This window comes from Etheostoma spectabile, unplaced genomic scaffold, assembly GCF_008692095.1.
Source record: "Etheostoma spectabile isolate EspeVRDwgs_2016 unplaced genomic scaffold, UIUC_Espe_1.0 scaffold379, whole genome shotgun sequence".
NCBI classification, from domain to species: domain Eukaryota; kingdom Metazoa; phylum Chordata; class Actinopteri; order Perciformes; family Percidae; genus Etheostoma; species Etheostoma spectabile.
Window position 1 is genome coordinate 369,298 of NW_022605596.1, and position 16,470 is coordinate 385,767.

The 16,470-nt window shown below is 42.3% G+C and overlaps 1 protein-coding gene across 1 annotated transcript in view; it reads left to right on the top strand.

Annotated features, from left to right (window-relative positions):
* Window positions 1–8,922, top strand: part of LOC116686491 (solute carrier family 2, facilitated glucose transporter member 9) — a 47,419-nt gene extending 38,497 nt beyond the window's left edge. Inside the window, 8 exon segments of the mRNA XM_074783850.1 lie at window positions 2,087–2,135; window positions 2,138–2,176; window positions 2,353–2,468; window positions 7,269–7,309; window positions 7,311–7,381; window positions 8,738–8,785; window positions 8,788–8,842; window positions 8,844–8,922. Of these exon segments, the coding sequence (XP_074639951.1) occupies window positions 2,087–2,135; window positions 2,138–2,176; window positions 2,353–2,468; window positions 7,269–7,309; window positions 7,311–7,381; window positions 8,738–8,785; window positions 8,788–8,842; window positions 8,844–8,922 (498 nt within the window).
* The last annotated feature ends 7,548 nt before the right edge of the window (window positions 8,923–16,470 follow it).

The window sequence follows — 16,470 nt, forward strand, 5'->3', positions numbered from 1 at the left end:
GCTGAGGGCAAACTAACCTTGTTCACTTTTCTTAAAGTAAAGCTGACCTTTCCTTGTTCACAATGTGACCTGCAACTGAGAAAAGTCGTTCACAGGGAACAGTGGTTGCAGGAGTGGCTAGATATTGTGAGCTAGTGAGGCCAGCTTCTCATGGGCTCCTGAATGAATGCCACCCCCTCAACGGCATTCCTCCAATTTAATGGTGGGCTCTGCTCTGTACCTCTGTATGGCAGGTTGGACCTCTTCATCTTCTGATTCTGAATCTGAGTCCATTTGCAGAAGGCTGTTTCTCTTCCTGGGTGGCCCATCATCATGTGTCTGTGAAGACCTTCTGGGTGATTCTGTGTGCAGCATCCCTTCAAGTGTGGTCCACACCTCTTCCCTGTCTGTCTTGGCCAGGCATTTCAAGTCTTTGAATCGAGGATCCAAAACTGTAGCAATCTGGAGCCATGCATTGTTGAGCTGTTCTTGACGGGATGCTAGGTCCTCCTTGAACTTGGTCTTGAATCTCACCACATATGCAGGGTCCTCATCACAGGCTTCCATCTTGAGACGCAAGTGGCAGAAGAAGGTAGTACCACAGAACAGGAGACATAGCCCTCTCCACCCAGGAGCTCAGTTACATACCTACGCACAGAAACACACACACACAGCACACAGAGACAGTGTATTATTAGAACAGGGTTATCAACATATTATTATTATTATTAGTATCATCATTATTATTTTTTACATACATACATGTTATTGATATTGTCTGTAATTCATTCCAAAATAATCAAAGCAATGTTATTTGATAGTTCCAGACTGATTTACCTGCATGGCTCTAGAATGTGCCAGCCTCCTTGCAGTTTATCCCACTCTGCTGCGGTCGGCAAAACGAGTTTTGTGCTCCTGATTGTCCAGGGCTGGCGATGACAGCCTCTTTAGTTCTGCTCACGCGCTTGCCATTTCCAGCGTTGAATTCCAACGTGTTGGAACATCCTGGATCAATGGCTCTCGCTTCTTTCCCAGCTGACTTGTTGTGCTTGAAGTTCCGCAGCTTTGCTGGGCTGTGCTTAAAATGACCGACAACTTTGCGAGCCTTGGCCAAAGCATTTACAAAGCCGCTGGTCAGCAAGACCCCTGTGACACTTCTCTGCACCATGTGAGCGACACAGTTCATGTGTTTCAAGCGTGTAATCGAATTGCGGCAACCATGTTGCGTGCACTGTCAGTCCCATGGTTGTCCATGTCTTGCCCTCGATGTCCCACTTACGTGCAACAGAAGGATGTTTCTTTACAAGCCTCCGCAAAATGACGCTCCTCAGTTTTTAACATAGTCAGCGCAAAAGACTCAGTTCCCACGTGTCACTGATGAAATGTGCCGTTACTACCGAGGTAATGTTGTTACTCACTGATGTCCAATGGTCTCCTGTCAGGGTGATAGATTTACTTGAGCCAAGACCTCTTTCCTTTTTTCTTTTCGTTTTCATAGAGCTCGTGGATTTTCGTCATAACTGTGGCTCTGACGGTGGCTTATAGGATGATTCTTGAGACGCCACTTGCAAAACATCAAGGAACCCTGAGTCTCTACAATGCTAATGGGTCTACAATCCTTGCAATCCATTTTGCTATTGTGTTGGTCAAATTATCGTGAGTTGATTTTGTTATTGGCCTGCGAACATTCAGCGTGGTCTGGTGCAAACCACTGGCTGAACCTGACGGCCCAGCAAAGCCATGTTTGGCGTTGACAGGTACCTCAGCTTGAACAGCTGCCGGTGAAATTGAAACTCCTTGTTACAAATCTTGCAAATAACCTTGTACTTGTTAACTGTACCATCATCATTCTTTTTTATTTGAATCCGTCAATAGGCCCACTTGCTCACCTTGCTCCATCTCGCCTCTAGCTCCCAACCACTTCCGACCTGAAATTTTCACACTGTGCATGCGTGAAATGCGTTAAAAAAATTGTGTAATTAACACAAACAACTAATTAACGTCGTTACCCTGCGCTATTTTTGACAGCCCTACTTAAAACACAACTAAACATTTAATACTGTCTGACATGAGCTCTGTGTCTCCCCTGTCTGTTTTTCTCCATAAGAAGCTGGGCAGGAGGCCTCTCATGATTGGGATTTGCCATATGGGCATCTGCATGCTGGCATCACAGTAGCTCTCATTTTACAGGTTGTGTGTGTGTGTGTGTGGTGTTTCCTTAGACTTGTGACCCCTTTTCCAGTACGTTCCATTAGAGGAATGACTTAATGTGATCAACTGACTCTACTTGTCAAGTGGTTCTCTCTCTCTCTCTCTCTCTTCTCTCCTCTCCTCTCTCTCTCTCTCTCCTCTCTCTCTCTCTCTCCTCTGCAGACTCACTATCCCTCATGCGCTACGTTAGTGTCTGCTGTGTGTTGGCTCTCGCTGGCTTCTGCATCGGTCCAGGTAGGTTCTCTGTACTGCAAGGAGTGCCACTGCAGTTTGCCCATGTCTTTGCTGTTTCTTGCGGATTCTCTTAGAGCCCCCCCCCCCTACAGCTTTATAATAGATATATGACTGCTCTTATGTTTCCTTGTGTCTGGCCCCTCCCTCAGTCAGTCTGCCGTTTCCTGTTCTTCCCACTTCTTTTTTCTGGCTCAGCCATGACGATAGTGTGGAAAATGTGACGATGTAGGAATCGGGACCAAACCAGAGACAGGCGGGCGGGCAGGAGAGAGTTCAACAGGGTTTTATTAACAAAAGAAGTCCAACAAACAAAGGATCAAAAAAATGCAAGACAAAGTCCAAAATACAAATCCAGTAACCCAAAAGGTCCGGGAAAAAAGAAAACCCAACAGGAAGACGGACCGCAAAAACTCACAGGGAAGACGATCACAGGAAACAGGCAAACGTAGAACAGAGGGAACACAGAGGGGACACAGAGGAACCCAGAGGGGACACAGAGGGGACACAGAGGGAACACAGAGGGGACACCAGAGGGACACAGAGGGGACACAGAGGGAACACAGAGGGAACACAGAGGGGAACACAGAGGAACACGGGGGACACAAAGGGACACGAGGGAACCAGAGGCACAGAGGGACACAGAGGGGACACGAGGGAACACGAGGGGACACAGAGGGACACAAAGGGCACCGAGGGAACCAGAGACACAGAGGACACAGAGGGGACAGAGGAACACAGAGGGAACCAGAGGGGACGAGCAACAGATGTTACACCAGGTGAATCACATCAGCGGGGACGACAATCACAAGGCGGGAAACACAAGGCAGGTGGAAAAACTAAGACCAGACAACACAGAAAACCAGACTATCAAAATAAAACAGAAACAGAACATACGACCCTCACAAGGGAACACAAGACAGAAACTACCACACCAGACCGGGAGGAAGCCAAGACACAAACATGAGAAGACAAGACAGAACCAAAAAAACGGAGGAACAGAAAACAAAGCAAATAACCAAAATGAATAACAAAAATTCCACATCTGAAGGGCCGTGAAGCAATTCGTTAGGAGAAGACTTGAAATTCTTGATTAGGATTTGGAATACATGTGGTCCTTCACGTTTCCTTCTTCAAACTTGCAGAGTTGAAGCGGTAAATACGATCCGGATTAGCACCATTAGCAGCATTAGCAGCATTAGCAGCATTAGCAGCAACTGTGAGTGTATCACGTGATAGCGAAAACGCGAAAGGCGGAGCAGTATGTCCTGTATGTCCTCACCGGCTAATTTTCAAGATGGCGCATGAAATGATGTAGCGTCACGCCAGATCACGCGAATGCAATGTAAAATTTTAAGCCAATAAGAACAATTGGAATTATTATTTTTTTTCGATATTGCTAATGAACAATTAACACATTACACACTGGTCCCTAAATCAGAATCAGAATCAGAATCAGCTTCTTGACCGGTATGAAGACACTACATACAGGAATTTTCCTTTGGAGCATAGTTGCTCACAAGTGTGCTTACACATCAAAACAAACAACCCCAAACAATATTACACACTAATATAACACACTAATTATACATACACTAAACAGAAACATGTAGAAAGATGAGTGCATGAAGAGACCACTACAATTATTTAAATGTGGACATAGTGAAAGGGTACTGGGATAAATAGTATTAAGTTATTATAGTAGATAATAGATATAATAGATATAAAATAATAAATAAAAAACACAGCATAGTTCCCCTTTAAAGGACTCTGATGTGGATCGGAAGGATTTCCAGATCCTTTCGTTGAGATGTTTAATAGTAACTATAACTCTGAACCATCCAGGGTTGATGCACCCAAGATCTTTCAGATTGTGAAACTAGGATTTCTGCCACTGTAGAAGTCCGTATAAATCACTATTTTGTTTTAATAAAAAATACGTTTTATTCTGATGTCTGGATAAGCCTGCACTGCACTACACACAATCCTAACATACAGTGTACACGTGACCTCAGTTTTATTTTCTGTCAACTGAGTAATCAATAATCTCATTTTAGCTCTAATGTACTGTAGTCTGTGGGGGATCCAAAGCAACCAGGATGTTGATTCTGATTATTAATCCATATTCCTTACATTGCCAAATAAAACACTATCTGCATGGAGAGATAACTCTAGACGAGGAGAAGAAACTTTTCCTATTATTTAAAACTCAACTGATCTCTTCTGTGAATGAACACAGCCCCTGAGCACTCGTTTTTTCTTCCCGTCAAAATTGAAAACCAACACTTTTGATGATTTTTTTTAATCATTGTTTTGAATCATGTGTTTTTTCCTTTTTTCAACACTTTTGAGGCTTTTTTTCCCAATGTTTGTCCCTTTTTTGACGCTTTCACACACGTACACTAACTTGGTAACTTTAGTTTTACAGTTTTTGTGGAATTTATGGTCAATAAACGTCATTTGTAGGAAATTATACCTAATGGTTGAGTTAGAAAAGCAGACATTTTGAATTATTTAGACTAAATTAAAGGAATGGATGTTGATGGATTATCACAGACTGGAATATGTCAACTTTTACTCAATACTATTTCAAAACCACTTCACTTTGTTTTTACAAATGCTATAAAATTGAATAAGACGCCCCAAAATTAATGAAAGTAGAGATTTGTACTTGCAAAGAGCGTTGTGTGGAATCAATCATATTATTTTGGGGAATTAAAAAGAAAATTGATATAGGACAACGGGACAACATGAGGGTCAAGATAAGGAAAAGTTTCTGGGGGGGTTTCCAGTTCCGTGACCCTTGGGTTTTGGAAAAATTAAAAAGCGACTTAGGAACCATTACATACGGACACGACCCAAGTCTCACGGGTGAAAGTCCTGTGTTTTGACCCATCCCCTCAACCATTTTTTCGTACTACTCTACCATAGTCACTCCTTATGCTAGTCATCTTCTATTTGACTTGACATTGGCATTGTGTTTCCGTAATATTTCATTCACGGATTTCTGTGGACCAGCTGTTGTAATTTCCACTGAGAAGGGATAATGTGATATTTTGTTAAGTGCAACAGTTTTTTAAAAATCAGGGTTTCTTCACCCTGCACTTTCTGTCCGGCTCCTGCACTTTCCGGTAATAGACCGCACCACTGACATGAGTCTGCTGGGGTTAAGGTTGCTTTGTGTTATTAAGGGCTCCCTCTAGGGTTCAAACCCTAGACATTCTCAAGGGGTCTCCAATTTAAGAATGTTTGAAAGAATTTGAAAGCAAGAGTATCTTAAGCTATTAATCTTTAAATTACATATGGTTTTGATACCTAATTGATCATATTACTTTTCAAGTGTTAACAGCCATAGCATCACATACTGCAAATGCTGTTCTACAGCATCATACAAATAGACTGAGATAAATTGCATTTTTTTTTCTCCATTCATTTTTGCACGCTGACAAATCAATGTTCTAATCTTCAAATAATGGAGTTTAATTATAGATGTACAGATGTGTCACACTAAATGCTTGCTCTTGGAAATTACTAGATTGTTGAGGCTTTGTAAATTATAATGAGGTCTAGATCTACTCTTAAAGTGTCTCAATTTTGAAAACCTTTAAAATAAAATAACAATAATTTGAGGTCCCCCTACAAAGCTCTGAGGACCCCCGTTGAAGACCCCTGCCTTAAAGAGTTTCAGTTTTTATGTCAATGTCAATTCTATTTCTGTAGCACATTTAAAACAGTTGACCAAAGTGCTGAACAGGTTTAGGTGTTAAATACATAAATAAATAATAAACAAGTGTAAAAATACTACAACACACATCACAGGGAGACAAACAACAACACTTTCAAACGTCAGAATCCAGTTTAACGTGGTTAAAAGCTACAGCAAACTCAGGTGAGACCTTTCTGTCTCCACCATGAGAACTTCCGTAATGACAACGATCAAATGACCCTGCCCCCCCCGCCCCCCCATACAGAAACTTAAACTTAGTGTGTACTTGTTGATATTAAGGTCCCATGGCATGAAAACTTTACTTTATGAGGTTTTTTAACTTAAATTATCCTATTAATCATACTTGTTTGTACTGACACAGCTTGGGAGCCATATTTTCATGTTTTTATGTAGGCAAATCCACATCAAAATGGCAATAAGTGAATCTTGAATCTTGTGGGAATGACTTTTGGGAGCTTCACCCGTACAGTTAGGTTAGGGTTATCTCGCCTCTGCCGAACGATATAACCGCTCTTTAACCCCACTTGTCCTCATGTTGTCCTATATCAATGTTCTTTTTAATCCCCAAAATAACATGATTGATTCCACCCAACGCTCTTTGGCAAGCACACATCTCTACTTTCATTAATTTTGGGCGTCTTATTCAATTTTAAGCATTTGTAAAAACAAATTGAAGTGTTTCTGAATAGTATTGAGTAAAAGTTGACATATTCCAGTCTGTGATTATCCACACATCCTTCCTTAATTTTAGTCTCAATATTCATAATTTCGCTTTTCTAACTCAAACATCAGGTTATTCATTCCTATAAATGAGGTTTATTGACCATAATTTCCAAAAATAACTGTAAAACTAAAGTAATAGTTGGTGTCACGTATGGTAAACGTCAAAAAAGTGACAACCGTTGAAAAAGGGACAAAAACGTAAGAAAAAGTTACAAACATCAATAAAAAGCGTCAGGTGTTGATTTTCGATTGTGACGAAGACTACACAAGGTTACATCTTCTCTCGTGAGCAGTTCCGATATTAAATCATTTAACTCACTCATTCAACAGAAGTGTAAGTTTGTCTGGTTTTTTCCTGCTCTGTTCCTGTTCCAGCGGGTGCCCTTCCTGATCACAGCGAGCTTTCAAACAGTCCCATCGTCCGGCGGCCTCCATCGTCGGGATCACTCAACTGGCTGTCCAACTTTACCGTGGGCTTCGTCTTCCCTTCTTACAGGTGAGAGCTTTACTGTGTGCTGCCCTGCGTGAGCCTTTCTCTTTCCTAAATCTAAATACTACTAGGCCGCTCTGGCTTTCTAATAACCTGCAATGAATGTGATCTGAACTGGTTAACCTGGTCACTGACCTGCTGCTTGGTTTAATTTCCAATCCCAATTATTGTCTTTCTTTTATGACATTTTGAAAAGCCTCAATATAAGCGCTTGTTCATAGAAGTAAAATGGATAGAAAGGCCATTGAACTGTTTCCCGCGGTCATTTGATCGGTACACAACAAAGTGGGCATTGTTAATTACAAGAAATCTAAATGTCAAGCGCTTCCTGCAGAACTGAACTTGGTTCAGCACACCCACTAAATGTGACGAACGTTTTCTTTTAGAGCACCCTTAGTTCAATACAATAACGTGGCGTTTACGGGATGTAAGAGTAACAGAGTCCCATTTCGTTCACATCACAGGACAACTCAGGGGTGTTAAGATTACAGAGCACGTCAAATGAGTGCTTTTAAGATCCTGTGTTTGTGAACTACATAACAGGTACAGTATTAAAGGTCCCTATCATATTCAGGTATTTGGTTTTTCACTAAACACATTACATGCTTACATTTTCAAAAACACATTATTTTTGTCTTACTGTCTGTCTAAATATACCTGTATCACCCTTTGTCTAAAACTCTGCGTTTTAGCGCCTGTCCTTAATTCCCCATCCTAAAAACGCCCGGTCTGCTCTGATTGGTCAGTGTTACGGGTCTTTAGCATCTGTGCTATCGCGTCTCTGCACCATCTTGCAGACGGAATGACCGTAACGGCACTGTAGCAGCACTTCTACCTATAGACAGTATATTATACAGCAGCTGTGACATCACAACTGTTTTAACACTCGTTTTAAATGCACTATTCTGAATAAGGGCTGTGTGTTTTTCTCTGTGGATTGAGCATTTGGTCACTTAACGGTATGTATACAGCACCTCGACTTGCTGTAAAATCCAACAAGACATAATCTCACTCTTTACAACATGGACCTTCAAATGGGAGTTTAATCACCTTAACACTGGAGTTTGGCTGATGTGTGCTATGTGCATAATTTTTAGGCACTTCTGTATAATGACCTCCAAGTCAAAAAGTTGGAGTTTCCCAATCATAATTAAAACTTGGATGTTGATTCTTTCCAACCACGTGCCGCATCAGGTCTTTCTTAACCCTTTCCTTCTCTGTTTTGAGTTCCCTCTGCTTTTAATCCAAAATATCTCTTTCCTCTGTGGACTGACAATTCATCAATCACTTGTTTCATGTTGTCTCAATCTCACATTTATTCCTTCTCTCTTACTCCTTCCAATGATCCTACGTCCATCTGCCACGCCAACCATCAGATGTCAGCGGGTCCTACTGCTACTTGGTGTTCGGTGCCATTTGTCTGTCCGTGCCGTCTATGTCTACATTGTGATACCAGAGACCAAAACAAAACCTTCATGGAGATCAGCGGATGTTCTCTAAGAAGGAGGCGTCCTGAGACCCAGGCCTGGTCCATGTGGACCACCTGAAACTGAGAAGATGACGGCTATGTTGTGTGAACATGCTTCACTGGGTTCGACAGTTCTTCATAAGTACCTCAACTGAGCGTTCAGGCTCTCACTGGACAACAAAACCATCTTACTTCCTCTTCATTACACTGTTTTGATATACGCACATCAGCCAACACAACAGCTCTCTCTCCAGACAAGCAATCATTCTCCACCGCCACACGGGTCTCGAAATCCCCCGCACTCAATCCTCCCCAGATTCCCAAAGCTCCTGTGCTAGGGATTAAACATTAGTCTATATCCTTTTGTTCCCCTTCTGGATTGCCAATCGTCTAGGCCGGATTCATTGCCTTGGGCTTCCTTTGTGTTGGCATGACTGGATTTCTGAGGACTATGGTTACCTGGTCCTCAGATCTCTCAGGGTAAATCCAGACGCTAGCTAGACTATCTGTCCAATCTGCGTTTTCTGTTGCATGACTAAACCACTAAGGTCTAATAAAAGAACTTCAGATCAGTATTAGGGACCACTAAGGCTCTATTAAAGACACTTCAGATACAGTATTAGGGACCACTAAGGTCTATATAAAGGACTTCAGATACAATTAGGGGACCACTAAGGTCTATATAAAAGAGACTTCAGATACAGTATTAGAACCACATAAGGTCTATATAAAAAAAACTTCAGATAAAGTATTAGGGACCACTAAGGTCTATATAAAGACTTCAGATACAGTATTAGGGACCACTAAGGTCTATAGAAAATCATCCAAAGAGCACCATGTCAGGGACCTTTAAAGAATGCCAATAAACCAGACCACGTTTTTCTCCCATCCTGGAATGCTGGGTGGACTAGCCAGACTCTCCCCCAGCGCCGTGGAGAGGGTCTGGCAAAGAGACTACGTAACATTAACGTCTCCCTGTGCTAAGCAATTCCAGTCTTGGCAGCATGCTAACTTAGCCAACCAGCTGATGGCAGCTATAGCTAGCACAGTTAGCGCTTGGCCTAGCACGAACTATTAACCACTTTAGCAACAAGTAAAGCTTTCTGTTAATCTGAAAGTCTGTAATCACGAAGTGGAGGCAAAGATCCAGACGGAATCAGACTGGAAACCAGAAAACCGCTCCCACCATAAATATGATCCATCCATCCATCCATCCATCATCCATCTCATCCCTTATCCGGTAACGGGTCGCTGGGCAGCAGTTCCAGTAGGGACCCCAAACTTCCCTTTCCCGAGCCACCTCACCAGCTCCGTCTGGGGTCCGAGGCGTTCCAGGCCAGGTTGGAGTTATAATCTCTCCACCTATCCTGGGTCTTCCCGAGGCCTCTCGCAGCTGGCACGTCCCTCCACCTAGTCCGGGTCTTTCCCCAGGCTTCCTCCCAGCTGGACGTGCCTGGAACACCTCCCTAGGAGGCCCCAGGAGGCATCCTTACCAGATGCCCGAACCACCTCAACTGGCTCCTTTCAACGCGAAGGAGCACGGCTCTACTCCCGCTCCTAACAGCTGACGAGCTTCTCACCCTATCTCTAAGGAGGACGCCGCCCCCCCTCCTGAGGAAACCCATTTCGGCCGCTGGTACCCGGATCTCGTTCTTTTGGTCATGACCCGTTCTTCATGACCTAGATGAGGGTAGGACGAAATTGCCCAGTAGATCGAAAGCTTTGCCTTCTGGCCACTCTCTTTTCATCACCGTGTGACATGGTATAATACTACCTAGTTGTAATTACCCCAAATAACATGATTGATTCCACACAACGCTCTTTGCCAAGTACAAATCTCTACTTTCATTAAATGTGCCTAACAGCGTTACTGTATTTTAAGGTAAATACTATGTATGGTGCTTTTACTAACGTTTAATTAAATGGTAATTTACTATTTATTAAGTGTGATTGTTATAATGTGTTACATTAAGGAAATTTGAGTCTTTTATGGGTTTAGCCGTTTCGCCTATCATACTATACCATTGTATTCCACCAAGCTAAAGCTAAGATTGGAACCAAGGTGACATCACTGAAAATAAGTCGGGCCCGACAACAAACATCATAGACCATCAGACAAAGACGTGCTTCATCTTTGATTCCATCAACAGTGGTGAGGGCAGCTGCAATCCTTTATGCACCATGCCGCACATTTGTTTTTTGAGACACTCAAACACAATATTGATGTATTTTTTTGTCACTTTGAGGAAAATTCTTGTGTAACTTTTCTCGGCCCTGTTTTGAGTGGTTTATATCAACCAGTTAATGGGAGAACTTTCCTCTTTACTCCGACTTGTAAGTGGAACATCACAGTGAGCATGTGTATACGAACAGTGAATAAATGGATTGTGATCCAAAATAATACTGCACATTGGACATTTATTTTTAAGCCTAAACCACCCTTTCAATCCAACACAGTCCCAACCCAGGTGATCCATGATATCTAACCTTTTTTAACCCTCATGTTGTCCTCGGTCATTGACCAGTTTTCCTGATTAATGTTCTTTTTAATTCCCCAAAATACATGATTGATTCCACACAACGCTCTTTGCCAGTACAAATCTCATTTTCCTTAATTTTGGGGCTTCTTATTCAATTTTATAGCATTTGAAAACAAATGAAGTGTTTTTGAAATAGTTTGATGTAAAAGTTGCATATTCCAGTCTGTTATTATCCATCACATCCATTCCTTTAATTTTAGTCTCAATAATTCCTGATTTCTGCTTTTCTAACTCAACATTAGTATAATTCCTATAAAGGAGGTAGACTGTGTCCAGTCTGGATTCTTGTTGCAGCATCCCTTCAAGTGTGGTCCACACCTCTTCCCTGTCTGTCTTGGCCAGGCATTTCAAGTCTTTGAATCGAGGATCCAAAACTGTAGCAATCTGGAGCCATGCATTGTTGAGCTGTTCTTGACGGGATGCTAGGTCCTCCTTGAACTTGGTCTTGAATCTCACCACATATGCAGGGTCCTCATCACAGGCTTCCATCTTGAGACGCAAGTGGCAGAGAGAAGGTAGTACCACAGAACAGGAGACATAGGCCTCTCCACCCAGGAGCTCAGTTACATACCTACGCACAGAAACACACACACACATGCACACAGAGACAGTGTATTATTAGAACAGTGGTTATCAACATATTATTATTATTATTAGTATCATCATTATTATTTTTTACATACATACATGTTATTGATATTTGTCTGTAATTCATTCCAGAAAATAATCAAAGCAATGTTATTTGATAAGTTCCAGACTGATTTACCTGCATGGCTCTAGAAGTGTCTCCAGCCTCTGCAGTTTATCCCACTCTGCTGCGGTCGGCAAAACGAGTTTGTGCTCCTGATTGTCCAGGCTGCGATGACAGCCTCTTTAGTTCTGCTCACGCCTTGACCATTTCCAGCGTTGAACCAACGTGTTGGAACATCCTGGATCAATGGCTCTCGCCTTCCCAGGCTGACTTGTTGTGCTTGAAGTTCGCAGCATTGCTGGGCTGTGCTTAAAATGACCGACAACGTGCGAGCCTTGGCCAAAGCATTTACAAAGCCGCTTGTCAGCAGACCCACTGTGACACTTCTCTGCACCATGTGAGCGACACAGTTCATGTGTTCATAGCGGTAAGTCAATTGCGGCAACCATGTTGCGTGCACTGTCAGTCCCAATGGTTGGTCCCAATGGTCTTGCCCTCGATGTCCCACTTACGTGCAACAGAAAGGAACTGTTCTTTACAAGCCTCGCCAAAATGACGCTCCTCCAGTTTTAACATGGTCAGCGCAAAAGACTCAGTTCCCACTGTCCACTGATGAAATGTGCCGTTACTCCGAGGAATTGTTGTTACTCACTGATGTCCAATGGTCTCCTGTCAGGGTGATATGATTACTTGAGCCAAGACCTCTTTCCTTTTTTCTTTCTCGTTTTCATAGAGCTCGTGATTTTCGTCATAACTGTGGCCTTGACGGTGGCTTATGGATGAGTCTTGAGACGCCACTTGCAAAACATCAGAAAACCTGAGTCTTCTACAATGCTAATGGGTCTACAATCCTTTGCAATCCATTTGCTATTGTGTTGGTCAAATTATCTGAGGTTGATTTTGTTATTGGCCTGCGAACATTCAGCGTGGTCTGGTGCAAACCACTTGCTGAACCTGACGCCCACGCAACGCATGTTTGGCGTTGACATGGTACCTCAAGCTTGAACAGCTCCGGTGAAATTGAAACTCTTACAAATCTGCAAATAACCTGTACTTGTTAACTGTACCATCATCATTCTTTTTATATTGAATCCGTCATAGCCCACTTTGCTCACCTTGCTCCATCGCCGCCTCTAGCTCCAACCACTTTCCTGACCTGAATATTGTCACACTGTGCTGCGTGAAATGCGTTAAAAAAATTGATGTAATTAACAACAAACACCTAATTACCTCGTTACCGCGCTATTTTTGACAGCCCTACTTAAAACACAACTAAACATTTAATACGTCTGACATGAGCTCTGTGTCTCCTCCTGTAGTGTTTCTCCAAGAGAAGCTGGGCAGGAGGCCTCTCATGATTGGGGGATTTGCCATAATGGGCATCTGCAGTGCTGGCATCACAGTAGCCTCATTTACAGGTGTGTGTGGTGTGGTGTGTGTGTTTCCTTAGACTTGTGACCCCTTTTCCAGTACAGTTCCATTAGAGGAATGACTTAATGTGATCAGACTGACTTCTACTTGTCAAGTGGTTTCTCTCTCTCTCCCTCTCCTCTCTCCTCCTCTCTCTCTCTCCTCTCTCGCCTCCTCCTCTCCTCTCTCTCTCGGCAGACTCACCTATCCCTCATGCGCTACGTTAGTGTCTGCTGTGTGGTTGTGCATCATCGCTGGCTTCTGCATCGGTCCAGGTTTGCTCTGTACTGCAGAGTGCCACTATGCAGTTTTTGCCCATGTCTTTGCTGTTTTCTTGCAGGATTCCTATAGAGCCCCCCCCCCCTACAGCTTTATAATATGATATAACTGCTCTTATGTTTCCTTGTGTCTGGCCCCTCCCTCAGTCATTGCCGTTTCTCTGTTCTTCCCACTTCTTTTTTCTGGCTCAGCCATGACGATAGTGTGAAAATGTGACGATGTGGAATCGAGGACCAAAACGCAGAGACAGGCGGGCGGGCAGGAGAGAGTTTCAACAGGTTTATTAACAAAGAAGTCCAACAAACAAAGGATCAAAAAAAATGCAAGACAAAGTCCAATAACAAATCCAGTAACCCAAAAGGTCCGAGAAAAAAAAGAAAACCCAAACAGGAAGACAGGCCCGCAAAAGACTCACAGGGGAAGACGATCACACGGAAACAGGCAAACGTAGAACAGGGAACACAGAGGGGACACAGAGGCAAGGGAAGGGGACACAGAGGGAACCAGAGGGACCAGAGGAACACAGAGGGGACACAGAGGGCACACAGAGGGAACCGAGGGGACACACGAGGAACACAGAGGGACACAAAGGGAACACAGAGGACACAGAGGACACAGAGGGACAAGGGGACACAGAGGAACACAGAGGGGACACAGAGGGACACAAAGGGAACACAGAGGAACACAAGGGGACCCAGAGGGACACGAGGGGACACAGAGGGAACACAGAGGGAACACGAGGGGACGAGCACAGATGTTACACCATGGATCACATCAGCGGGACGACAATCACAAGGCGGGAAACACAAGGCAGTGTAAACTAGAGACCAAACAACACAGAAACCAGACTATCAAAATAAAACAGGAAACGAACATACAACCCTCACAAGGAACACAAGACAGAAACTACAACACCGACCGGGGAGGAAGCCAAGACACAAACATGAGAAGACAAGACAGAACCAAAAAAACGAGAGGAACAGAAAACAAGCAAATAACCAAAATGAATAACAAAATTCCACATCTAAGGGCCGGAAGCAATTCGTTAGGAGAAGACTTGAAATTCTTGAAATTAGGATTTGGAATACATGTGGTCCTTCACGTTTCCTTCTCTCAACTTGCAGAGTTTAAGCCGTAAATGACGATCCGATTAGCAGCATTAGCAGCATTCAGCATTAGCAGCATTAGCAGCAACTGTGAGTGTATCACTGATAGCGAAAACGCGAAAGGCGGAGCATATGTCCTGTATGTCCTCACCGGCTAATTTTCAAGATGGCGCATGAATATGTAGCGTCTACCGCCATCACGCGAATGCAATGTAAATTTTAAGCCAATAAGAACAATTGGAATTATTATTTTTTTGCGATTTGCTATAACAATTAAACACATTACACACTGGTCCCTTAAATCAGAATCAGAATCAGAATCAGCTTTCTTGCCCAGGTATAAGACACATACATACGAGGAATTTTCCTTTGGAGCATAGTTGCTCACAATGCTTACCCATTCAAACAAACCCCAACAAACAATATATACACACTAATATATACACACAATATACATACACTAACAGAAACAATGTAGAAAGATGAGTGCAATGAAGAGACCACTACAATTATTTAAATGTGGAACATAGTGAAAAGGTACTGGGATAAATAGTATTAAGTTATTATAGTAGATAATAGTATATAGATATAAAAGAAATTAAGATAAAAAAAACACAGCATAGTTCCCCTTTAAAGGACTCTGATGTGGATCGGAAGGATTTCCAGATCCTTCGTTGAGATGTTTAATAGTAACTATAATCTCTGAACCATCCAGGTTGATGCCACCCAAGATCTTTCAGATTGTGAAACTAGGATTTCTGCCACTGTAGAAGTCCGTATGAAATCACTATTTTGTTTTATAAAAAATACGTTTAATTCTGATGTCTGGATAAGCACTGCACTACACACAAATCCTAACATACAGTGTAACAGTGACTCTCAGTTTTATTTTTCTGTCACTGAGTAATCAATAATCTCATTTTAGCTCTAATGTACTGTTCTGTGGGATCCAAAGCAACCAGGATGTTGATTCTTCTTGATTATTAATCACATTATTCCTTACATTGCCAAATAAAACACTATCTGCATGAGAGATAACTCTAGACGGGGAGAGAAAACTTTTCCTATTATTTAAAACTCAACTGATCTCTTCTGTGAAATGAACACAGCCCCGAGCACTCGTTTTTCTTTCCCGTCAAAATTGAAAACCAACACTTTTGATGATTTTTAATCATTGTTTGAATCATGTGTTTTTTCCTTTTTTCAACACTTTTGAGGCTTTTTTTCCCATGTTTGTCCTTTTTTTGACGCTTTCAACACGCCGTAACACTAACTTGGTAACTTTAGTTTTACAGTTTTTTTGTGGAATTTATGGTCAATAAACTTCATTTGTAGGAAATTATACCTAAGGTTGAGTTAGAAAGCAGACATTTTGAATTATTAGACTAAAATTAAAGGAATGGATGTTGATGATTATCACAGACTGGAATATGTCAACTTTTACTAATACTATTTCAAAACCACTTCACTTTGTTTTACAAATGCTAAAATTGAATAAGACGCCCCAAAATTAATGAAAGTAGAGATTTGTACTTGCCAAAGAGCGTTGTGTGGATCAATCATATTATTTGGGGAATTAAAAGAAAATTGATATAGGACAACGGGGACAACAGGG